The sequence below is a fragment of the Calypte anna genome, chromosome Z, assembly GCF_003957555.1.
Source record: "Calypte anna isolate BGI_N300 chromosome Z, bCalAnn1_v1.p, whole genome shotgun sequence".
In the NCBI taxonomy this organism is placed as follows: domain Eukaryota; kingdom Metazoa; phylum Chordata; class Aves; order Apodiformes; family Trochilidae; genus Calypte; species Calypte anna.
This window is the reverse complement of record NC_044274.1, coordinates 26,602,829-26,629,970: the sequence shown is the minus strand read 5'-3', so window position 1 is coordinate 26,629,970 and position 27,142 is coordinate 26,602,829. Positions and strand designations below refer to the sequence as shown.

At 38.5% G+C, this 27,142-nt stretch overlaps 1 protein-coding gene across 1 annotated transcript in view; it reads right to left on the bottom strand.

Annotated features, from left to right (window-relative positions):
* Window positions 1-27,142, bottom strand: part of EPB41L4A (erythrocyte membrane protein band 4.1 like 4A) — a 121,339-nt gene that overhangs the window by 24,228 nt on the left and 69,969 nt on the right. The window contains exons 7-13 of the mRNA XM_030467418.1: window positions 23,492-23,579; window positions 21,489-21,577; window positions 20,690-20,753; window positions 11,316-11,407; window positions 10,305-10,382; window positions 8,271-8,383; window positions 2,439-2,517 (exon numbers count right to left, since the gene is read on the bottom strand). Of these exons, the coding sequence (XP_030323278.1) occupies window positions 2,439-2,517; window positions 8,271-8,383; window positions 10,305-10,382; window positions 11,316-11,407; window positions 20,690-20,753; window positions 21,489-21,577; window positions 23,492-23,579 (603 nt within the window). The remainder of the gene's footprint in view (window positions 1-2,438; window positions 2,518-8,270; window positions 8,384-10,304; window positions 10,383-11,315; window positions 11,408-20,689; window positions 20,754-21,488; window positions 21,578-23,491; window positions 23,580-27,142) is intronic.

Below are 27,142 nucleotides of genomic sequence, written 5' to 3'. Positions count from 1 at the left end.
TCTCAGGTAAATAATTTTCTTAATACTGCATTCATTAATTATTGACTCATATACAATCTATTCCCAGGCTTAAAAATATGCATTTGCTAAGTTACTAAGCAAGTAACTCAGGTAAATCAGTTTGAGTCTGGTACTGCAAAAAGCAGTTGGGTTTGCACAGCATAAACTACTGAATAACGCTGTGTTTGAAGTTCAGCTTAAAAAAAAATTTGAAAACAGTGTTCTTAAATCTTAAAAGAAAAGAGAGGACAAAAAGGGGAGCTGAATTTGCTGTACTAGATTCTAAGGTATCATTCATTCAGAGCACATACTTCACAGCTAGAGAGCTAGAGCATGTCAGTTCTTCAGATACTAGCATTATCTCCATGAGTGCAGTTGCAAAAGAGACTTAGCTCAAGGTACTTGAAAAGGTCAGGATCTGAATTTCATGTGAGAAGACTGTTGGGTTTTTTGCAGTTTATCTTGACTTTATACCACTTATGCAGAAGTGACCAACAACATGTATCAACTCAGCTTGTAACAGCTGCTGAAAGAGGTTTTGCAACCATCAGTGACAATTAATGCAAGAAATTCATAGGTTAGAATAAACAACCAAATTGTAAATGCTTCACAAAGTCTGTGTGCTGCCTGTCATGTGTACTAAGCCTGGCAGACCTGGAAGGTGTTTTACATGTACTCTCTGCGAGACACACAGAGAAAACTAAATCAATTTCTGACTAGAAAAGCATGAAAGATAAACAAAACAAACAAGATTAACACTCTTTTAAAACTCTGACTCGGTGAGAATGTGCCTATGAATTGGTCTTAAACTGTCAAAGTAATAAACTAAACTCAGAAATCTTAAAGCTGCTATGTTGAGAGCCCCTTATTTTGGTTCTTGCTCTACAACCTGCCTATCCATTTATTTTTAAGATTTCATCGCTAAAAAAGCATGCACAGCATTTGGAACACAAGGTGTAATGAAGCAACATATCCCTTCCCAACACAATTATCTATGGAATAAAGATACTTCTTGCTTTGCACATTTTTCCTAAAAAATCAGAGAATGTCAGAATGATTGGGGTTAGCAGAAACGTTGAGAGGTCATCTGGTCCTAACCTCTGCAGGGCCACATAGAGCCAGATGCCAATGTTCTGTCACCCTCACAGTGGAAAAGTGGTTCCTGATGTTCAGAGGGAACCTCCCATGTTTCAGTTTGTGGCCACTGTGTCTGAGTCTGTCACTTAGAGCCACTGAAAAGAGCCTGGCTCCACCTTTTTTGCACCCTCCTTGTAGATATTTATATGTATTTGTATTGGTTTTTGCTCAACAGCCTAGTTCCAGCATAACCAAGTAGGAAAACCATAAAGTTTGATTTAACCCATGATCAGCATTATTTTCTAAGGGCTAGAATACTAGATTCAGTTTCCCTCAAACTGAGGAAAAAATTAAACTCAGCTCTTCTTTTGAGGGCCAGCTGCTCTAAATATTAAGCGAAAGGAAACACTAGCCACCAAGTATTACAGTAAATCTTTTAGGCTCTTCTTCAGAGGTCAGTCCAGATACCTCATCTGTGAAGCTCACAGGTTCAATGGAGAAATAAGGCCAGAGTTACTGAGATCCCCAAAAAACCTATCAAGCTTAGTGGGCATTCAGAGTAAGACATTCAGGCAACTAAGCAAAAAAGTTAGGTGCTATGGTTTTGACTGACTGTTTTGTAGGATCACTCTTTGTTGATGCAGGCACCCGAATTCCCCCTAAAATTAAAGGGTAGGCATATAAATCCCTTTCTGAATCTAAGCTTTACCTTTTCCCTTCAAATGTGCCTAAAAACCCAAGATGTGCCACTAGAGGACTGATAATTGAGTACAGCAGACCATGGTAATCCAGAGGAGCCTTATGGCAACTCACTGCTCCTAAGCATCAGGCACAAATGCTCACGGGTTTTGTTCTGGGTTTAATGATGTAACAAGTAATGGACTGAAAGATCAACAGCTCTGCTGGAAGAGAGGCCAAGCCCAGCTCTTCCCTGCCCACAGATTCCAAGCAGATTTTGCCCTGTGCAGAGGCAGAAGACCCATGCCCTGAGGGCTGCCAGCCAGCCCACAGCTCCCACGATACAGATACCCAGGACTTCACAGGACTCTGCTGACCAGTGCCCCTTCGGTCATTATCTGCTTTTTCATACTTAAAACTGAGACTGTTTGCCTTCCTGTTAACTTGACCCTCTCTGTGGGTTTCTAAACTCTGTGTCAACTGGAACCCCAGTTCCAGATTCATCAGAAGATCAGTGTTTGTTAGAATTAATTACTAGGCAACACTATGACCTCTGACAAAGATCAGACGGTCCTAAACTTAAAGGTGAGATAAACTATTCCAAATGATTGCTAAATGTGCTTCTCTATCCAATGCAGAGCACAATCGCTTAAAAACTGGAAGAGAACTGCTGGTCTACATACCTTTTCACAGGAGAAGGTGCAATAATTTTGGTAGTTCCTTCATTTTCCCCACATGTAATCTGGCTCATGTTCTTAGATCCTGGGAAAAAAAAATTTAAAATAATATAAAACCACAAACAAACCACAAACACAACAGTCCTGCAGTATATATGTTTCTACACCTCTTCAGCATATCCCCTACTGAACACAGTGCAGCATAGAGATGAAATGTACAAGACTTCCAGTGAATGCTCTACTTGCTAAGGGTGTGTAAATCTGCTCGTCTTCCGCAGCTGACTCATGCTGCGCAAGAAGTCTCAAAGACCATCAGTAGCCTTTCCTTAAGCAACTCAGATGAGCCCTTTCTGCATTTGTTTATGATATAGTTTACTCTTTTCCCTGATTAGTTTTTCAGGCTATTGCCCGGCTGGGTAAGGGAGCAGTCTGGGGCCTGGCTTGTACGATATTTCTTCCTTCAAGATAATTTCTGTTGCTTATGCAAGCATTAGCCCTAGGAAGAATTTGGACTATTTTGAAGAAGAAAATGCAGAATGGGCACAGCTTCACAGACAGAAAAGACAGTAAAGTTTTGGCATTTTGAATGAATTCTCGGTTCTATACAACAAGAGACAACCAATTCTCTAGACTTTCTGAAGCACTGTACATCTGCCCACACAATTATTTTCTGTTTTCATCAGTAAAGAATAGCTACACTGCCACTATGATCTGCTTGGTAAGAAGACAGAATTAGTGAGCAAAAACTTTATCGAATTAATGTGGATGAACAACTTATCAGAAAAAGGATCACCAATCTTCATTAAGGCCATAAAAGACTTCTTCCTCTGACTTCTAAAATGAGAAGGATGCCTACAGTAAAAAAATCACGAATAAATAAACTTTATAACAGCACATAAGGAGGGTACTGGAAGTGAAATTAAAATGAAGTAAGTAAAAGTGTGAAACTACAAGGATAACTCAGGGTTTCTGATCACATTTTTTTCCATGCCAGTATGTTTAGCCTGACTTTCCTAGTATGTTAGATATAATAACTCACTGTGATAACTTGGCCCTGAGAAGTATTCAAATCAGCAAAGATCTGACTTATTCAAAGAAAAAAAAGTCAGTACTTCATATATTACTATGTAATTGAGGTAGCTTCCAGTTAAGCCCCTCTAATTGCTCAGAACTTGATGGAACAATAAGAACTCATGCTCCAGAAGATGACACAGCTGTGAAACAACTGCCAGAAAAAGATCCAAGGGTCAAGTGCCACCAAAGCAATAGCCACCTCTAGGACTAATCCTTTGCTCTGGTTAGCAATAGCCTTACTACTGTGCTGACACTGCTTTCTCTGGGTGTCAGTCGGGTTATGCGATGCAGAGTCGGTCCACTTGGGTGCAGAAAGTCTGTGACACCATTGCAAGTCCTTCAGCTGCTCACATGAAGGCTGGTGCTGCCGAACCTACAAGGGGCAGCTCACCTTTTGGAGCAGACAGGACTACCAAACCTTTAAAAAAAGAAGCTCCTTCTCACTAATGTGTTCCCTGGCAACTGCTCTATTATTTTAACAAATACATATAGTTGAGGGAACACCAAAGAAAAGATAAAATGTTAATGACTATCACACACAGGCAGAATCTATGTAGAAATGCAAACCAGGTTCCTGCTGAAACAAGAATATATATTAGCCATTTTGCCTCCACTGCTGCCCATCATGAGGACCTTTGCTTTGGTTTTTTTGGAAAAGGCTCTTGCTGTACAATTCTTCTGTACAAGTAGGTAGCTTAATTAGGAGCTTTCTGTCCACAATTACAGAAGCTGTAATAATTGTATTTAAATATGCTCCTCATTATGTATTTTTCACCAACTTCAGTTATGCACATACTTCAGTTACATTTTGTAGTGACCTCGACACTGTGTACATTTTAAATAACTATTACATTTTCAAAAATAACTCAAATGTCCAGACCTCAGGACCCTGGCCAGCTAATTAGCTTGTTGTTGTGCCTGTTTCTTCTCTACTAGACATTTCACTGACATTATCTAAAAGAAATGCTTGTATTTAAATCTCCTAATTAGAGCAGAAGATTGTGTGATCAAAAGGAAAGCATTCAGTAAGAGTTCATGCCTTGCTCTGTATCTTACTGAGAGCCTACAAAAATGAATTCAATATGTCTACACTGGCACACCCTACACTCTGATAATGTTTATTTTCCAAAATAATTTCCAAACCTGTAGCCCTAGGGTTTGTGAATCTCACACCACATGCATGAAATGCAGAAGTGGTCACATACATCCTTTTACAAAAGCTAGGATCTAAAATATACTTTAAATTTAAAGCTCAAAGTAAATTAATAAGAGATAAAATTACCCCAAGTCTCATTTTCTAAAATTTAGCTTTCAAATCCATTCTCACAGCTTCCTGGGAACAGATTTGTGACTTTGAATGCATCAGACAAATCATTCTAACTTCCATGACTGAGGATAGTGAAGCATGGTAATGATAGCTGCCTATGCTAATATGCAAGTTAGACAGGGCAGGGACTGTGACTGCCTGTGGTTATTCAAGGACTATTGTAATACAGACAGTACTGTAATTTTAATAGCTACACCGAATTCACTAATTGGCTTTTAAATCAGAATGGCAGCACTTACTTTATCCTAGTTTATACAAGTACCCAGTGTGCAGGGCTGGGACAAATCAAGTCCTCAGCTACTAAACAACAAGATATCCTTAGCAATGTGCTTTCCACTGCTGAATAAACTCAGACCCACAGCAACAGGTCTGGTCACATCAATGTTTGTCCAGAGAGAATGTTCCTGAGGAGCTCTTCATGTTCAGCATTCAGTCAAAAGAACAATGAGTGCTTTCACACAACATTCTGTTGCGAAAGGTGAATGTTATCAGTCTTGCCCTGAGAAGTTAAGGCAGAGTAATGAGAGATCCTGTTCCATGTTTGAGTTTATGATTTGTAACCAGAACAAAATGCAACTGTAACTCTCTCTCAGCCAAAAATAAATATAGAGATGTATAATAAATAAATAAATATATATAAATAAATATATAAAAATGAATATAGAGAATAATCAAATAAAAATATGCTTTCATCACATAGCCATTGAAGATTTCTGTCCTGATTTTCCCCCTAGCCCCAGAACAACCAGCATACAAAATCAATTAAGCAAGTGACAAAAGGGAGGTTACTGCATTTTAAACCACTGTGATCTGGACTTCAGGATTATAATCTGCCACACTAAAGCCAAACTCTCTGAACTGTCCATCCTATCAGAGAAGTCAGGCAGCATATAAGAAAGCTAGTTTCTCTCTGTTCGCAGGTTCACCTCCTGCCATCACTCTCTTAAAGCACAAATCTTTTCACCAAGAACATAATTTTCCATCATCATTAGAGCACCTACTCGAACTCTTAACCCAGAGTTCACCAAGTGTCTGCAGTCCTAATGATTTTTGTGTACTTTAATGGATCAATGAGACAAAGAAACTTTATTAGCCATTCAGCTCTGGAAAAGATAGCTAACCTCTACCTTCAAGTGACAGAAAAAAACAAAAAAAACCAACCAAAACATACTATATCATTACTTGTAACATCAAAATAGCTATACAAAGAGAAGAATCAGGGGAAAACATTTTAATGACTTGATAGAGGCTGGAGGTTTTAGCACTTCACACACACCTCTACAATGGAGACAATGAAGACCGCACATGCTACAGCCCTGCACTGATAGCTACTGGTTCACCTAATGGCCCACAAAACCACTGTTGTGGCTGGTCCCATTACTGACACCAAGAGAAAAAAAACAAACCAAAACCAGAATGGTTACTTGAAGTGGCTGCAGAAAGGATGTCCTCCCTACACTTTGCAGTCTTCAGAAAAGGAAAAAAAAAAGTAAAGAATCACCTGTGGAAAAATCCTGAATTCAGACCAGATGGAAGGAAGTGATTGGATAAGAACCACATGTAAGTTTTTATTGGGTTCTGGGTTTTGAGAAAATAAAAGGAACTTTGCTTTTCGTTCTAAAAAGTTAAATTTTAAGCCATGTCCAGATGGATCCTAATTTAAGTGGCATTCTGCAGAAAACATCTTAAGAAATATGTAATATGTGCAGACTAAAACTACACTGTTTAAAATGTCGAATTGGCATAATCTCACTACACAAAATATTTATTTATAGAAGAAATGTCAGATAATTTTCTTACACAGTTCAGTCAGGGAAAGGTGTAAGCACTACTTTTTACAACACTGGTAAAAATCATTTCCAAGATAAAATTATTTTTTTAGTTAAAACCTACATTGGTTTGATATTTTTAGCAAGTGATGCTTAAAATATGTCAAACTTGATTTATTGTGTGAACTGGACTTTCCTATATTCAATAACCAGTTTTGGTGAAAAGGGGTGTATTTATCCTACTGATATGCAGTAGACTGTCACATGGGGCAACACCAGCAGAGAAAAGAAGACATCTTCCTGCTCTACTTGTCAGACCACATCTGGAGTAGGGTGTTCAGCTTCGGTCCCTGCTGCACAAAAAGGATGCAGATGGGGTGGAAAGGGTCCAGAGAAGAGCCACAAGGATGACCAGAGGACTAAAGCACCTGCCTTACAAGAAGAGGCTGAGAAAACTGGATCTGTTCAGCCTTGAGAAGAGAAGGTTTAAGGGAGACTTTATTAATGTTCCAGTACTTAAAGGGCAGATACAGAGAAGATGGAGACTCCCTATTTATAAGGAGTCACATGGACAAGACAAGGGGCAATGGACACAAATTGCTCCTGGGGAAATTCAGATTGGACACAAGAGAAAAATTTTTACTATGAGGACAGTCAGATATTGGAATGGTGTCCCAGGGGAAGTGGTAGATTCTGCCACTTTGGAAAGTTTTAACTCTCAGCTTGATGGGGTGCTGAGACATCTCATATAAACAATAATATTAGATGTGTGGGACCAGATGATCGTTGAGGTCCTTTCCAACCTGACATTCTGATTCTATGGTGTTGTGCACATGTAGGATAAGTAGCATTAGTCTGCCTTTAGCATCTGTAGTCCCATTTAAATGGAGAAAGAGTACTAGATGTTTATAACTGTGAATACCCAAATACAAAATTAAAAATGGAGTAAAAATTGTGCTCATTTATAGAGAAAGATAGACTTTTAAGGGACATAGGTCTTTTAGCCCATATTGTAAGTGGGAAACAAAACAAATTCATGTAACTTAAAAATCATTTGTGGTAATACACCTGTCCCAGTGGAAATTGACTGCACACTTGGAAATCATGGGCAACCAAGTTGAATGAAAGGCAAAGCAACACAGATGGGTGATACAGATTGCACACATACATGTGAGGAAGATGGTGAAAAAGCAGCCTTTTCATTTTAAAGTCAAAGTCTTTAAATCCACAAAAACAACAAACATGATTTTCCAGAGAATTCTACATCCCAGAGGCCACAGGAAGGTTTTCCTTTTCCTCACATTTCCAGCAAAAGAGACCAAGAAAGAGACCAAGAAAGACAACACACACACCCTTGCAACAGTATTGACTGACTTTCACTTCCTGTGCTATTAATTTTTACTTTCACTTCCCTTTAATTTTACATTAGAACTACAAACAGGGGGTTATCAGGCTTGATCCATGCCATCTCTTTTACTTTGGCCTATAAAGCTGGAGTTTTTTGGTACTTTTAAGGCTGGGTATAAAAACTGACCTAAGGCAAAAGAAAGAATCTGTTCTGAGAGATCTTTGAGAACACTGCAGCAGTTCTGAGTTGCCTCTTGAAAACAAAATTAATTAAAGACCAAAGAAGACATCTCTCCAAAGGCCCAGTGGAGAAGGACTTACCTGTCTGTTGTGTTCTTTTGGGGTAAGTTTTGCTGCGACTTCTTTCAATGCACTGGTCAGGCCGCGGGAGCTGCACAGAAGGGTCTCTGGTCATTTGCAAAGATGTCCTGCCACTTGAAAATACAAGAAAATCATTGGAAAATTGGAAAAATTATCAAGGAAACAGAGGTTCTCCAGGCTGAAAAAAAATGCATGGGGTGTGGGCAGCATGTTTTGTTAGCTATTCACTTCTCATAAGAGAATACATGGGCTCATGTGCATTAGGATACAACTGGAAACCCTAAAGGCAGTAAAATCTACAGTAAAGAGAAGCTGGGTCATGCCAGGTAATGTGATAACCCAAGTAATCTGGATTATTATGAAATAAATTGGAGAAGATGGAGAAGACAGATGCTAGACTGTCTTCAGCTAATTCAGCCCAAGCTAAGAACTGGCATAGCCATTTCTTCATCAGTAACATCTTCCATATGTACAAGATCTTACATCCAAGATCTGTCCAACAGAAAGCTGATGATTAATTCTGGCTGACTGAGGACAAGTGTAATACACTTGTATTATAAAAGTAGGCTGTACACACTGAAGTTATTACTTACCACAGGTAGTAACCCCTATCCAGGAGCTGATGGAGAAATTGGGGTTTATGGTTTCCTTTTTAAAGAAAACTCTTTCTGAGAGCAGTGACAACAAACTGCCTAAATAATAATGATTGTCAGCCTTCGTCTTTATGATCCATGTCTTTCTTCACTGATGGTGGAAATACGGTGGAACGAGAGATATACAGACAAGCCAAAAATAATCCTAAACAAACCAGGAATATTTGCAGGCCATAGAAAAAAAAAACCTTCTAGAATTTTCCATTATAGTGATTGGGCTTTTCACCCAGCAGCTTCAAAATAACTAAAAAAGACCAAAAAATATATTCTTATCCCCACTTGAAAGGGGCCTGGTTTTAAGGTGTGGCTTTGATTTGCTGCTTTCCACTCTTTCTTTCAGATTCACTGAATATGCAACTCTACAATTCTAAAAAGCAAACCATAAATATTCAGGTCAAAATTGCTCACCCAGACCAATTGGACAGAATTGGATTTAACACATTGGTCACCAACTGCCAAAACAAGCGCCTTACTCACTAGACAAAGACCCTGTCATTTCAACAGAAATAAACCCTCTAAATCTCAATAGAACTTGATTAAAACTAGTGGGTTTCTGACATGTTACAGTTTCAACTACATCCTGTATTCTGCTAGTCCTTTGTGGCACAGCAGCTAGAGGATCTTAAACACTCTCTCCCTGCCACATCTTCCACTGTATTGTATTATCAATTGCCTTTTATGTCACACTGTCTGCTTGATTAACTCAGGATAAAGGTAATGCACCCTATCCACCCTTAGTCTGAAGTTTACTGCATCTTTTAAGGCTTGCAGCCTTGAATTTTTGCCAGCTATTCCAGTCAGAAAAGATACCCCCATGTCCTTCAGATCTGCCCTCATTTTTATTCTTACATCACCATCCCTGCACCAGCAGTACTGCTGCTGGATGAGACACGGCCATTTAGATCGAGAGCCCACACCACAGTACAGTGGCAGCTGTAAAGAAGATCACAACGGTTACTGATGTTATACACTTCCTTGCACCAGCTCTTTGCTAATTCCCAGAGGAAAGGCAGAAGCAAACATGCCTCCTAGTTTTGGTATTGCCCAGTTGTCAGGAAAAACCCTTTAGGACACAAACATAATTTCAGGACTTACAAGAAGATTTTGACTTAAGCCTTGCCAAGGTTACTCTCACTTTCACTAAGAGCTACTGTAGGCCTTAGCTAACCCTGGGAATCTGGAGAATGAGAAGTAACTCACGTTTGTACCAAAACAGCCAAAATCCCAAGGGGACTCTGCTACTGGCCCTAATTCATGCTTTGTCAGCAGAACTGTTCTGAGTCATAGTCTGGGTGGAGTTTTTCTTTCATTGGAAGTAAAGAGGAGAAAAGGGGGAGCAAAGGAGAAATTAACTGAATTTTAAACAATTAAATAAATTCACCTGTACCGATGCTTGTAACCTATGGATCCAAACTTGCTGAATTTCCTTGACAGGGAATTTGATTCATTCTCTGGCACTCTATGTAGTTTGAAAAATAAAGAAAAAAAATTAATTATATACATAGATCTCAATCACAGTCTCCCTCCCAAGAAAAGAAAAGAGAAATACAAACTTTAGGTAAAAAAAATTAATTATTCTGCTACTTCCTCTTCATCCCTACCTCCAGGAAGACTGTTATGGGGTTGACAGAATCACAAAGCTATTATGCCCTCCACTTTTGATTACACACCTCTGTATATCAGGGTCATCTGTAAACTGCTGGCATCAGCAGCCTTTACCTTAAAATTTCACAGGAGCTGGCAAAAACATCATGCTACTGTAATGAGGTTGCAAGAGTGACTCTGAGCTTACTCATTTACAGCAATTCAAAAGCAAGCCAGCCCAAGGATCTCATCAATCACTTCCCAGCTAGAAACCCTTGCACATTTTTGTTAATATATTTGCAACAGTAAAAGAAAGTGGTTTCAAGTGTAACCCTGGGAGCATTTTATACACTTCAAAAAATGATAAAATATTTTGAAAATTCAATTAATCTCTCTCTGAAAAACAAAATTTTTGTGCATTGTAGGAAATAGAAATGTCTGAAATCAAAAAGTCAATGCTACTACAGAAAATTTGGCAGTTAAATATGTAAAAATGTAAATGGTACCTTAAATCCTGCCATATATGTTTGTGGACAGTTCTGTTTAAGCGTATGTTATGCCATTGAAATACTGTTTTGAAAAAAATTCTAAGACAAAAGAAACCACAAAACTACCTTATTTTACAGTTATTCTTTCAGATAATTGTAAGAAAAGGGAAGGCATCAGCTTTTAAAAAGCATTCCAAAGCCAAGAGCAAAAATGTGTTTCTATGCAGCAAGCCTTTGCCTCTCTGTAGGTATAACAAGGTTCTCACTCAATAAAGTCTCTTTCCCATTAGTAATGAAACTTCAGCTTCTGCATCACTCACCTGAAAAAAGTATGATGTTCTACACAGCACTTCCAGAGATGCTTGCATGTGATCTTGTTACGTGCTTCAAAAAAGAAGGAAGTTTCATTGCACTGAAAGCAAAACAAATCAATATAATTATAATGGATTCTGCCAGTGAAATGAATTTTCATTTCCTGAACATAAGACCCAGCAATCTCATGCTAATGCACATAAGAGATCAGTATGAAGAAAAGCAGGTTCTATAATTCTGTAGAATTCTTCATTTAAAAGAGGTTTGCTTTTCAGTTTCTCATTACCTGAAGATAAATATTTAAAGAATCAATTCCTTAGATACAGAAAAACAAAAGAGAAAGGAGATGATTGAAACACTTCTTTCATTCTTGTTCATAGATATCGACCCTTTTCCTATTTAAAAGCACAAAATTTTTTCCAAATAGCATGTTTCTGATACGTTCTGAAACTGTAACTCAGATTTCAAGAAGTATATTCCTGCAGCTCTGTTTAATAGTATACAAAAAGAATAAGAGCAAGAAAAGAAGTGATAAACTACAACACTGAGAGAAAATGCATTAAATATAGAGAACTAATGAAAAACTGTAAATAAGAAAGGTGAGAGGAAGGTAAGATTTCAGAGGCAAAATTAACTAAACTGAGAATTGTTCAGAGGACCAGGGAAAAGGTCAGTGGTAAAAGCTGTAAGACCCACCAAAAAATCTCTTAATAAAGGCAACAAAAAAACATAAATTGGAGACATACACATAAGCTTCTTTTCTCTCATGAATTACTTTAGTCTGTTTAATGGCTGGCTGAAACAGTCCTGTGGAATTTCCATGGAATTCATATAATTCTTTTAGTTTTCTCTCAAAAGCACGTTTTCCTCTTTAGGGCATCACAGAGAGAGGACTGCAGGAAGATATACAGCCACTGAGAATGAAGAAACTAGGATTTATCTGAGGTTGCTATACATAGCATGAAATGATCATATAGTAGGCTTGTCCCATAACTATCTTCCTACAATTCCTTAAATTACACTTTCAGGCTTGATAGGGATCTTTATCTCTCTGCAGGATTTACAATAGGTTTAACTTTATAAACAGTAAAGCGACAATTTAAAACTAAATCTCTTCTAAAACATAAAATACCGACATCCCTGGCAACTGAGGGTGAAAAAGAATAAAGCTTGCTAGAGAATCTAGAACATCATCAAAGAGAAAAATCTATTTACACCAGAATTTTTAAGAGTAACCACATTACTCTTGCTCCTCCAACACACAGAAACTAGACCCCACCCACTGAATGACAACACCGCCTTTTAAAAATTTTTTAAGTTTTAAAGAAGACCTATCGAAGGGTACTTCCCACTTTCTTATTTTACATGTAACTTAAACATAGCTTCAGATTTCTAGAACAATTTCTAGATCAGCTTGTCACCTGGTGTGATCTCATATACACCGAAACAACTATAGTCACCAGCAAACTTTTGAAGAGTATCAGGCCTTTGGTATTGCAAACTTCATGCAATATGATGAGTTAATTTAACTCCTGTTAGGAAAGAAATTAATGACTCACTTTTAAAATACAGGATCTTGCTCCTCTGTCTACTCCTAAATTTTACTTTTAAGCAAGGAATCTTCTGCTGCGCCTATGCCTATTTAATTTCATAGTATCAGAGGAATTTGTGGATTGGGGGAAGGGACAAGCAAAGAGAAGCCAGGGTTCTTTGGGGCAATTTTTAAACAGCAAATTTTTAAAATAAGGTATTTATCATGCCTACTTATGATCCCAATACAAATGCCACCAGAATTCAGGAAAAGAACAGGGAGAAGTTTCTATGTTCATTTTATCTCCTTTCTTAAGTTTAAGAATTATTCCATATACAGAAGCAACTGTAATGAATGAGAATCAGTGTGACTAAAATGACAGAAATCACAGGACTGGAAAGGATGGTATAGCTACATTGCCATATGACTGAAAGATCTGACCAGCAAACACTACTAATTCCATCATCTGAAGGCATTATTTTCTAAGGTGGAAAAAAGTTCACCTCAGTTGGTAAGAAAAAAAATTTGATGATTAACTATATGCTGAAACATCTCTATTTAGTATGCAGCATTAGAAGGCACCTAGGAAAAAACAGTTTAGCCTCAAAGATCCAATTTATCAATATGCTACAGAAGTCAGATCTGGAAAATGAAACAAGGGGGTGGACCAAAAAACTTTCTGTTGGCATACCAGGGTTTATGTATTTGAATCTGAAGGAAAAGCAGATGTATGGAAATTATTGCCTCAGGATGGATGCTCTTAATAAATCAAATAGGTCAGTTAAATTTCACTAAAGATAGAAATAAAGCCTAAAACATTGTTCTCCAAGGTCTTTCACCAACATAAGTCCATAGTTCTTTTACCATTTTTCAGCTTTTTGCAAAGGATTCAGTAGCACTATGACAAAATCCATCATGACACTCCATAAAGCACACCTAGGTTTAGGACTTTCTCCATCTATTTATTAAGAATATTTAAGGCTTGCAATTGTGATTTCCCTCACAATTTAAAAATACATCTATAAAAATTAAACCAATTCTGAAGGAAATAATACCTTCCATGATTAATCGCAGTCCCATAAGGGGAAGAACTGATACATATACGAAAACAAGGATGAACTTACCTTTTAAGACCATGAACATTGGTTTTCAATAAAGACAACATTTTTAGTATCCTGAGTAGTTATAATTCTTACAGGCAGTAATAATTAACAGAGTTTTTTCCCAATTACATGTTTGCATGAAAATAAACAAAGACCTTTTGTATTTTCACTAGTGATTTATAGGAAGTAACAATTCTAAATTCACTCAGTGTTTCTTGGTGCCTTACAAGCTACTCCCTGACACTCATCCTGTTTCTTTCAGACTGCCCAGTGTACTAAACCTGAGGCATCATAAACCATGAAGGCTCATTGCTTCCAGAGCAGTCCTGGTCACCTGCACACTGAAGATCTTCTGTGTCTTTTAAACCAGCTTTGGTGCTTGGTCTCTTCTTTCAGAAATCCAGCTGTGATCAACAGACAAGCAGAGAAAGGCTCATTTTTGCACAGATCACATCTGTGACTCACACTAGTGATGGAGGGGACATGACCACATGGCCAGAGACTGCAAAAGGACAGGCATAACCCCTGCAGCAGCATCCAGCTGAGTTGCTTGAGTACCTTCTCCAAATCCTGAAAAAGGCAAGACACTAGAAAACTCTGCAAACAAAATTTCCTCTCCTTTTAAATTCAGTCTACAAAATATGATAAAGCTCATACTGCCATAGCATTACCACCATTTTTACCCACAGCAGAAGAGGTAGAAGAACAGAGATGCAGACAGCTTGACTAGTTTACAAGCTGCTTGTAAGCACATAGTCACTCAAACACGTAGCCACAGCCCTTAACTGTTTTGTGCTGCCTCTCAAAGCATCCAGGAGACTGATCTGGCAGGCCCTTTGAGATCTTTACTAAATATCTTTTAATTGTACAGTGCCCCACCATAAACCCCTGCCAATTAACTGGAAAACAGAAAGCATGTTAGTAAGGCCTTCAAAGGAGACAACTCAGAGGAGTCTTTTCTCTGCCTAACCACAAAATGCCTCTGGAACTGGTCCAGCTGACATACTTGTCCAGGAGAGCCCACCCTGCCCATGGCAAACAGCTCCCAGCTTGCTCTGCCATGGCAGCCTAACTATGCAGCTCTCAACATCTGGGCTGCTTGGTGCCCAGATAGACCAGTGCCAAGGCAGGGGTAGCTGAGGTCTACCTAGAAAAGGAGACACGCTTTAAGTCACAGCTCCTCCCTCTGAGGATCAGAAGATTCCCTGGTTAGTGAAGTTCATAGACTACTCCACACATAAGAGGGACACAGTCTGTGAATTTACACCTGTGCTGTGGAGCACTGCACCTGTCCACAGACCAAAAATGTTTTGAAACCCTATGATTCACAACAGATTTTAGCTGTTCTAATTTATGACAAGACATAAGCTGGTTCCCAGTTATCCGGGCTCAGAAAATTAAGAAGAAAAACCCAAACCAAGTGGGAACCTTTCCAGCACACACACCACTCTTCCTAGTTTCACTAGATGTTAATAGACCATAAGGAGGATTCTACCCCATTACAGACCAGACCACATGTACATGTCATACATGTGCAGGTATATTCAACAGAAATATTAACACTAGCTCTGAAGCTACTGCTTCCCAACATTGCTCTCTGACAGGTCAGGCACAAACCTAAATACTGTAAATTGTTAACTCCAATAGGAAATACTCTATCTGTATATATTTACATAATGCATACCAATCATAGCATATGTAACAGCCAAGGGTTACACAAGGTCAATCTTTGAGAACAGCATACAAGTCAGGAATTAAATTAATAATGCTGTGACAGTGTCCATAAAGCATATGAAGAATGAAACAACAATACCTCAGCCTCGTATTATATGGATTTAAAAAATAAGTAAATAAACAGGTTAAATAAGAACTTAAAAAAAAAAAAAAAAAAAAAAAAAGCTGACAGTTAGCACCCTAGTGGCAATCCTAGTTCTCCTTCAAAAATGGTCATATCTGACTGAAGGTTTTGCTATCAAGCCTTCAATTGATACTGCAGTCTCTCTAAGATGTCTCAGAAAGTGGTTAAGAAAACCAAATAAAATACTTAACCAATCAAAAGAAGCCAAATTTTTTCTCTAGGACACATAAACATTGCTGTGATTGCTCATGTCCACCTTCCAATACCACTCAGTCTTAAGTGGGTGCAAACACAAATGATTCAAAAGTAATTTGTAATTCTTAATCCATAGTATAGACCAAAATGCTACATTTGTCTAAAATTTAAATCTAAGCAAAACTGGACTTCAGCATAGGAGGAACATTTCACCAAAACCTGTTCAATCTTCCAAAGAAATTGCAAGGGGAATGAATCAAATTAAAAGTTCCTGCCCAGAAATTTCTAACTGTAGATGGAATTCAGAGTGTGAAAGGAAAAGAAGGGGTATAGATGAACCACCTTAGTAATGTAATCACTTTCCAGACTTCTGGCACTTGTAAAAAGGAGATTTAAAAGACAAAGCATGTTTCCAGGGTTTCCTGAGACTTTTTAAAAGAACACCCAATTCTTGTATTTAGACAAGTTTCAGCCACCAGAATGGGGAGCATTACATGCTTTGGAATTGTCCTGAAGTTCCTTCAACATGAATCAGTGGTTAGTATTGCTCCTGAAAACAGTCTTTACCAACTTCACCTAATGAATTCAGCTGAGCTAGGCCTCTTCATTTGGCTAAGCAAGACTGCAGAAGAAGGCATGTCTTGAAAATGTGCAAATCATTTTTACTGCAGTTTGTTTTTTTCTAACTTGAAAGATCACAAATTTCAAAATCCCCCCAAACAAATATTCCAGACTTCCAAAAAGAGCCTTCTCTTAAAAAGAAAAAAAAAAAAAGAAGGCAAGTGTTTTGCACACTTGGCACTTCCTGGTTTGGTAAAACAGAAACATGAAAAATAACAGAAGCTTTGCATAAACTCTGCAAAGGGGTGAAATCACTCACTGGCATGTTCAGACAAAGTGCAACCAAAGTAAAAAGGTGGTGTTACAGAAAACAGTGTAGGGTTGCAGGAACAGCACAGAAGTACTTGATACCTACAGGCAAAAAAGCTCCACATCTTCCACTTCTGCATATTATTATATTTGCGTTCCCAGCCTACACAATCTATTAAGTATGTTTCTCTGTACTGTGTTTCATGTCTTTAGTTGAGAGAGAGAAACTGCATGTCCCTCACATGAAGAAAGCACAGGATGTGGGCCATGCCCCCCTTGGTTTCCTACTTTCACAAAGTGCATTCATCATGATTACAGAAATCAGAAATCCCAGTGTTAGGGCTTGGAACAGACCCCTGACAGATCAAGAGATCATTGAGTCCAACCCCCTGTCAGAGCAGGATCACCTAGTACAGGTCACACAGGAACACATTAAGGTGGGTTTTGAATGTTTCCAGAGAAGGAGACTCTACAACCTCACTGGGCAGCCTGTGCCAGTGTTCTCTCAGCCTCAGACTGAAAAAGCTTTGATTAGGCCCCATTTTGTTGCATAAGGGGGAGTGTGGGGGGGCCTCTGGCAGCCACTTGTATTGCTGCATAATTTCCAGCAAGGCTGCTCAACAGATATCTATGCTACAAGGAATTGTGGACAGGCATCAGAAGGATCTATGTTTTCTTGAGAGAAATTACAGGAAAATAGACTTTTTTCATCTTCAGAAATTCTTTGAGACTCTCATGTTCAGGCAGCCTTTCTGTGCAGTTCACAGAGGGGAAAGGCACCTAATCCCATACTGATAATGGGAGGCTTCAAGGGGCAACTGACACGTTTCTTTGTCAGAATACACAGAAGGGGTTCCACTCAGGGAACAATGTAATACTGATTAACACCACTAAAAATGAGCTTCTGTCAGCGGGACCTGGTCATTGGTCTCATATGTCAGGTTAAGTCATAGAAGGCCAAATCTTTGCTTATGAAGAGACAACAGCCTTGGGGAGAAAACACATAACATAACCAAAGGAGTGAAAGATATAAACAAAATATAGATGGTCATGCTTGCAAACAACAGGTACAGGTATGCAGGGAAAATATAAAGAAGTTAAATGTACAGGAAATGTTCTCATGGAAGAGATATGATCAGGTCCAAGGATTACACTACAAAAGAGGAGAGGTGAAACACATTAATACATTATAACACAGTAGAGCATATCTCCTACTCAGTAAATAGTCAACTGTACGAAAAGTGAAACATTGTAAATAAAAAACTCATCTCCATAAATATAGCTGACACAGGCACTCCACAATATATTTTTTAGGCCTGTGACAGGGACCTGTACATTTAGACTGCCACATAAACCATTTGTCAAGGAAATCAGGATATCTACTTTCACCCCATTTAGTGGGAAGTACATATTCAAATTCTTTTGATAAGTTTGGAAAAAAGTCCCAGACAAATTTATTGAAAGGGAAGAAAAATAATATACCACAAATAGTCCCATGCAGGGGAAGAGTAATACTTCAGCAGTATTAAAAGCACCAACATCTTCCTCTTTATGAGCAGGTAAACCTGTGGATGGTGCCCATTAAGTGAATAAAAGCAGCTGGTGTGTAGAAACACAAACCAAAATCCAGCCTGCACAGGTTTTCAATACATTATGGAAAACCTAGTTCACACAAAGCACTCAGTATATTCAGAAATAATCTGGTCTTCTTATCACAGGACATTAACTTCTTCACAATATGCCATAAAGCTCCATCTAAGACACATCTTAGAATTTAAGAATGCCTCCATCTAAGACTGCCTCCATTATTTCCTCTCTTACTGAGAGGAAATTCTCTCCAACTAACTGGAAACAGTAGCATGTAACATGCTCGAGATTTGGTATACCACATCTGAAACAAGAAAAGTATTATTTCCCTGGGATGTAAACTGATATCCCAGGAGGCAAGAGGAAGTAAAAACGTCACATTTACTCTCCTACCATACACAGCAAATTCATGTCCCACATGGAAGGACAAATGATAGCATTTATTCCCAAAAACAGAGGAAATAAAATAAATTTGTGAATTGAAGTTTTCAGAGTATTTGAAGGCACAGTCACATAAGTACACTCACAAGCTTCCCCTCCTCTAGGTGCAGAACAGCATAAATTGTTCTGATGGCTTTAAACTAGAGACTAAGGATACTGTTTACTTATTCCAATACATAATTCTGTTTAAAGTAAAACCACCAGAATGCTTAAGAAAAGAGCAGAGGAAGATTTTTCTGTATCACTTTGGCCTTTCCGGATCTTGTTAGGATATGAAGCACTGTAGAAACACCTCAAATGAGTGTTAGTTGCAAGGGAGATTTTAATGGTGGTACACACCCTTGTGCTTTCAAAAAGTACCTGTTGAGACTTGAAATTACCAAGTGAATTCTAAGTGTTTGCCTTATGATCACAATTGTTAAAATTCACCAGCTATCAACGTTCACAGTCTGAACTTAAGCACGTTCACCAAAGCTTTCAGGTTTTTTGCTCAGCAGTTCCACATGGTTCAAACAGAAATTATACATATCTGGCATCAAAAGAAACTACAGCATTACTTCAATGCAATTCACTCTATGTCAAAATTGGACTTGTTTATACTTGAAAAGGCACTCATCCTTCACATGAATCACTGAGAAAAGTTTTCCTAACCCTCTCCCAGCCTTCAAACAATTCTCCAGTTGCAACAAAGAATCCATGAGAAATAACCTTCCCATTGATTACCACACCAAATGGAAACAAACCAAGTGGGGTAACAAAAGCAAAGCTTGCCAACTCATCTGCAGAGGCACAAGAAATACTGTCCATAACAAAACCAAGACTGCAGCCAGGGGTACCCGTACTTTTCCCAGAATGTACCAAAAGTACCTAATGTGCTCACAGAAAAATCATGGACGAGACTAGAAACTACTACATAGATGAATGAGGATACATTGATAATAAGTAAAGGGGAATACTGCCAGCAGGTTAATACTTCTTCAAAATACAAACTTTCAGTCCTGATATGCTAAAGACTAAAAGACCTAAAAAGTACTTTAAAAAATAAACTCAGCAAGTTAAACTTCTAACTCAACCAGATAAAAAGAACCACAGACTGCAACTCTATGTTCTACCACACTTCCTACTACATCCTCAACATTCTCCTCCTCCTTCAGCTGCTTCACATGCCTCATAGGTAATGAATATCTTTCTCATTATTCCACTGACTCTATATTAAAACCTGTTCTCTTGCTAGCAACCTGCTGTCCTTGCTCCACTGGAACCAAAGTTGTTTTCTCTCAAATGGTCTAACAGCACAGTGAAGCTCCGACAACTCAGACAAATGGGTTTCAAGCTATATTGTGTGGCTAGTTCTGTTTCCAAGCTTAAGAATTACTTGTGCCTATCAGCTTTCTCATTCTTCCTCCATCCACATTTTGATTAGCTTTAGCTTCCCCAGCAGATTCAGCCTAGCACCATAAACAAGGCACTACAGAAGCAATCCACTCTAATATACAGAGCATGGGTATTAAATTATAAACATTGTTAAAAAGTCCTTATTTCAGCACTGCTATCATAAAATTGTCTCCCTTTGCCAGCACAGCATGGACAGGAATATATCAGGAACATACTGATTTTGAGGATATAGTGATTTTATTGCAGTAGCTATCCAAAAAGGGTATTTATGTTAATTTCACTTTGATGGTTTCTTGCAGTGAATTTCAATAAAATAAATCAGAATTGGATGTACAAATAGCATTTCCCACTTCATTAGACCTGAGAATATTTTTTTCCCTTCAGGCTTAAATAAAAACTTACATCTTTTCCCAGAACTCTAAGTTCGAACTGTGTTTCCTTGAAGTGAACTTTTGTAATTCTAGGCCTGTAAGAACAAATAAAAAAAGACAAACAGAACTTCATGAGTCTTTAAATTAATGAATATTAGAATGTAAAGTTATATATGTATGCATATAAATTAAAAAAAACAACCCTCATAGATTTTTTTTGTTTTTCAGGTATGCACCAGATATTAACAGAAATTTAGTAGTATTTAAACGTTTCAGCATAATCATAGAATTGTTAGGGTTGGAAGGGACCATAAAGATCATCTAATTCCATCTCCCCGTCATGGGCAGGGACACCCAGCACTAGATCAGGTTGGTCAAGTTTCCATCCAGCCTGGCCTTGAATACTTCCACGGACAAGGCATCCATAACATCCCTACACAACCTCTTGCAGTGTCTCACCACCATCATAGTAAAGAATTTCCACCTAACATCTAATCTAAATCTCCCCTCTTCAAGTGTTAAGCCATTTCCCCGTTTCCTCTCATTACACACCCATGCAAAAATTTCTACCCCAGTTTTCTTGTAGGCCCCCTTGAGGTATTTGCTACCATATAGGTATGGTATTAAGTGAACAATTTTTTATCAATACTTCGATTATCAGAGAATGGAAAATCTGTATAATCCAGACAAACATTAGGAATAACAAGTATAGTTTTTTATTATGATTATTGATACAATTAGCCTTTCACACAGGTATCACAGATCCCAGATTTCCATATAATAGCACTGTTACTGTTTTAACACAGAGAGTACATGTAAATTATACATACCAGAAGTATTTTCCTACTTGTTTTTTATTCTTGTAGACAACAACTCCTATGGGTGTTAATCCTATAAAATATTCAGATTTGTTTTCTCCCTAGAGAAAAACAAAAAAAAGAGCATGTTATTAATACACATGTGAATTGATGTACAGCAGTAGTAAGCTGTAATGAGGAAGTAAGCCTGGTGACTGAGATGAACGCACTGTTTCACTCTGAAAATAAGAAAACAGTACTTGATCTACGGACAAAACTCCTGTATAAAAAGTTGTAGGCATAGAAGCGAGGAGGCAAGAAAGAATGGCCATTAGGTGTAAGAATGGGAGACTCCACACTCCTCTCTTTTAAGGAATTACTTCCAGCTATTTGACAAATGGCCAGAATTGAGGAACTAAACTCTTTATTCACCCATGAATACAACAGACATCATAACTTTCAGCTGAAGGTAAATAGTGATTTTCTGACTTATTCTACTACAGTACAACCTTATGTCTTCTCCCTCCAAACAGTATTACCTGTGTACTGCTATCAAGTGAATTAGCTCCTTTGAAAGATACTGAGGGTTTTATGTTTGTATTTTTTTCTTTCAGAATGGGTAGCAACACACAAGGAACAGTTAAATCCATTACCACTTCCAAAGGAAACCATTTCTGAGGTCAGCATCAAAATCACAAACTGCATTGGGAGAGAACAGGGTGAAAAACCCTGGTGACAAGTGGCAGAAGGCCCCTGCCTCCCCTGTGCCACAGAACCATTCTGGTGGGAAAAGACCTTTAAGGTCACCTTAACCTAACTCTACTGATTTCAGTGCTAAACTACATTCCTAAGCACCACATCCACGTCTCAAACACCTCAAGGGATGATGATTCAACCACCTCCGTGGGCAGCAAGTTCCATTGTTCAATAACTCTTTCAGTGAAGAAGTTTCTTCTAATATCCAATCTAAACCTCCCCTGTCACAACTTGAGGCTAGTTACAGTCAGTGACCAAAATCAGATGAACCCTACACTGGATCTCATTGTGCAGCAAAAGCAAAAAAAAATTCCAGGCTCTGCTAATTTCATGCAATTCTGCTGGATCATGTTGAATCTTGTTCCAGTAACTCCAAGTTTTCTGTTGGTGGGAGGGGTTGAGAACATAGGATGAATACAACTAATCCACAGGATCCATTAAAAATACCTGATATTGCAGGGTACAAAATTTTCAGCATGAAAAACATACTTAATCTTCTGGAAGTACTTGATCTCTTTACTTTCTCTCAAGTAATTTTACAAAGTACAGAGATCTAACTCAGTGAACTATCTACAGTACAACTCCCCATCTGAACTTCTAATTTTCTTGTAATCAAAAAAACAATATAGAATGATGTTGCAACTAGGAGCACATAGCTTGGATCCAATCCCAACATACATGCTGTTTTAAAAAAGAAATAGAGAGTTTTGTTCAGACAATATAGACAACTTGTAATACTGCATGACACAGCAGAAGAAAAGCTGGAAATGAACTCTGCATCTTTAGAAGAACCTTCACAATGAATATTGAAATAAAAGATAGACAAACTGCTGTTATTCCACCCTAGTTTTTCAAATGGTATTGAAAAGGTTTCAGGACACACTTGCTGTTATTTACATAAGAATAGTGTGTCAAACACATTAGGTTATAACCCTCTCTCATCTTTCCTGATGAAAGATTACTTTCTTATTTATATAAGAAATTACTTCTTATTTATATAAATTCTGGATTTTTCCAGATATTTATAGAGTATAACTGATCGTCTTTATAGGTGTACAGGACAATAACAGCCTTTCCTCTGAAGACAATTAACCATCTGCATGTATGAATGACTAAATCCTGAACCAAAGTCTGTAAATGTGTCTTCCTTTGTATTTCTTAAGTTCTTCTTTCAAGTTATTTTGTGGCAACTAAACTATATAAATGCTCTCACCCACATCAGTACAAGAGATTTTTTTTCCCCATTGTTCTCATGTTTAAAATATTTAAACAATACTTACATAAACAGGATGGAGATCCACTCCATACATTTCCAGGGATTTGGCCACCTCTAAGTAGTTTGCTTCTGCCTCAGCAGGAACTTGACCCCTGTAAACAAAATTCTGTGTAAGAACTTTGCACTTCCTGTCAACACATTAAAATAGACCCTATTGACAAATACAGTTTGTTGGACAGCTATGCAATCCTTCCTAGCATTTGTTTAGCCTGTCATTTCAGCAATGTCTTTCAGCACTTCTGCTTGCTGCAAGTGAGACTAAACAGTAGGTATGAACTTCTACTACACTCTCTGCTGTAAGATCCTACAGTAAGATATATGGCATTCTATATACAAAGTATGCATGCTACAATGGCTAATCTTTTCTATGTTGTCAGAAACACAGTTCAGATAACCATTTTAGTTTTGAACATGCAAAATAATTTATTTTTCAACAACTACATAATTATTAATGAAGCAGGAACAGAGCGATTGACTGGGGTACTACTTCTCCATAGCAGTGCTAAAGCTACAAAGTATTTCTGTAAGTGGGGTTCATTACTTCAGACAAACTATTCCTGTCTTCATAAACTCTTGCCTACAGGAAGTCACACCAGTTGGTAATACCCTGGTCTGCTCCTGCAAAAACAAAATTTGTTTGTGTCAAGAGATTCCCAGTTTCAAATATCCAGCTTGCCTTCCCATCTGTAGATATAAATTATCAATGTTAAAAAAACATTGGCTGCCTGCTAGTAGGACAAAACAGGGGAAAACTGGTGGAGAAAAAAATCTGTCAACTAGGTGAAATTACTAAATAAATTAAAAGCCTTCTTAGTCTTTGAACTCAGCAGAGTTATCCTCAGAACTTTATTTTTTCTTCCATTAATAACTGCCATTATATAGAAGAGCAAGACACTATTGCAAGCCTGAAACAGCCAAAGCTGCTTTTCATCTTCAGTCCTTTTTAATACTTCTGTGAAAGCTATCGTACTGTTACTGAGAAAGTCCAACACATCATGAGAAAACATCAGTTCAGAAAGATGCACATCCTCCTTCACCCTGTGATTGTTCTCTTGGGGAAATAATTCATTACATTTGCTAATTTGCAAATTCAAGATGTGAAGAAGAGTTCAACATCTTGCTTCAAGACCTGGAAAAGTACTGCAACATGCACATTCTCGCTTCTTATCTATCAGTTCTTTCCAGCAGCTACCTTCCAAGTTTTCCCAACTTTGTGTTATGCCTGAAAAGGTAAAAAACACATCCAACATTAAACAGCATTGTGAGCATGAATGCACTAATGTAAGTATTTAAAATGTCTTCCTTGTATCTGGAAGCAGATATCCACGTAGCACAATTGATTGTGTTTCAGGAGTTAGCCCTTCTTTTTAAGGGCTCTAGGAAAAACAGCAGTCCTGAAGCTTCCAAGGGAAATCCACTTCATCAAGAGCTGGATTTCTCAATAGGTCTGTGACTCATTTCTATATCCTGAATAAGCAGAACTCTGGATGTTCAGTGTTTCCATGCTGTCACATCTGACATATCTGTTATCCACTTATGCTACAAAAATTTACTCCAGAGCTGTATTTTTTTAAAGTCTTGCTGGTAGCTGTCAGAAATCTAAAAAAAATGTTCACTGTTAGTGTTCCCTTACTGACCACACTTGGCAAAATGCTGATGTGCTTATACCACTCTTCTCACCTGTCTCTGGAAGTACAACTACTCTCTCAAATATCAAATAAATATGTGAACATGTGTAATTTTTTCACAATAATATATAATTTATTAGAAGTGTATTTACAAAAATTTTAAAGAAAGTTAACATGTGAACTGGAGCTTCTGAAGGAAGCATATAGAAGCCATATGTAGAAGTCCTCCCAAATGCAGATGGAGGTGACAGAATGTGAAGGGAAGAGGTGAATGTCAGGGATTGAAACAATTCCCACCATTATTAAGGATATGGGTTTAATTTTTACTTAATATGAAAACACAAACTGTCCTCAGCATGATAAAACCTGGCAATAGAGTCCAAAATTAAAACAGTCTTCAGTTGGTAACAACAGAGCAGGTAATGTAATAACCATGTGTCCTGGTTTGGGCCAGGATAAAGGTGATTTTCTGTTTTGTACTTTTACTTTTAGCTAAGTCTCTTGTAAGTAGTTGCACTTGCTGAAATTAACAGCAAGTTTCTCAGACAGTGTGTGCTTCTAGGATTGATAACACTTGATGTTTATAGTTACTGCTAGAGACTGGTATGGAGAGCCAAGGACACTGCTCAGCTCTGAGGAAAACATTTTACCGTCCAGAAGGAGTAAAGAGGTCCCACCTGAGCCCTCCTTTGGGGAGGAACAGACAAGATAGATGCCAGAATTGTCCAAACAGAGTATTCCATCCCATATACGTCACACTCAGTATAAATTTGAGGCATCACGAGGGCCGAGCCAGATCTTTTCCGGATTTCCTGATTTCCTGCTTCCCTTCCTTCACCCGGCATCCTGGAAGGATCCCGTCCATTCGTTTGCCTGTGGTCCTGATCCGTGCCAGCCCATATCTGTGTGTTCCTGCCTCCAGTTCCCGACTGCTGCCGACTCCAGGAGTCCAGCCTGGACTTTCCCAGGGCTGCCCTACAGCCTTGGTGGTGACGTGAGAGTTATTGGGGGGGAGGGGGGAGGAATGTGGTTTCCATTTTCCTGTATATTTGTATATATTTAGTAATTTTACCTGTTTATCATTACTGTTTCATTAAAGTTGTGTAGTTTAGTTTCCAACCCATAAGTCTCTCTCCCTTATTCTCTCTCCTTTCTCTATCAAGGAGAGAGAGATTAATAGAGAGCGTCTGTTATTCGGTTTAATTGCCGGGTCAGTGTTAAACCATGACACCATGCAGCTAACATGCACTACTCATGAGATGTGCACTTCATGCCACTGAATGCCCTAAATATCATTGAAAGCTACTCTCAAAGCTAAATATGAGGGGCATTTGGATTTCATAAAATCATCATAGAGCCAAAGAATGTTTTGGGTTGGAAGAGACCTTAACGATCATTTAGTTCCACGGCCCCTGCCATGGGCAGCAACACCTCCCATTGGACTAGGTTGCTCAAAGCTCCATCCAGCCTGGCCTTGAACACTTCCAGGTAAAAGGCATCCACAACCTGTGCCAGTGTCTCACCACCCTCACGGTAAAGAATTTCTTCCTCATGTCTAACCTAAATCTACCCTCTTCCAGTTTAAAACTATTACCCCTCATCCTATTGATACAAGCCTCACAAAAAGTCCCTTCCCAGCTTTCCTGTAGGCCCTTTTTAGTTACTGGAAGGCCACTATGTGGTGTCCCCAGAGCCTTCTCCAGGCTGTACCGCTGCAACTCTCTCAGCCTGCCTTTCCAGGAGACAAGCTCCAGCCCTCTGATCATCTTTGTGGCCTTCCTCAGGACTAGTTCTAAAACTTCCATGTCCTTCCCATGCTTGGGGCTCCAGAACTGGACACAGCACTCCAGGTGGGGTCTCACAAGAGTCCTTTGACATGCTGGCCATGCTTCTTTTGATACAGCCCAGGGTATGGTTGGCTTTCTGGGCTGCAAAAGCATGTTGACAGCTCATATTGAGCTTCTCATCAACCAACACTCCCAAGTCCTTTTCTTCAGAGCTGCTCTCAATCCACTTGCTACCCAGCC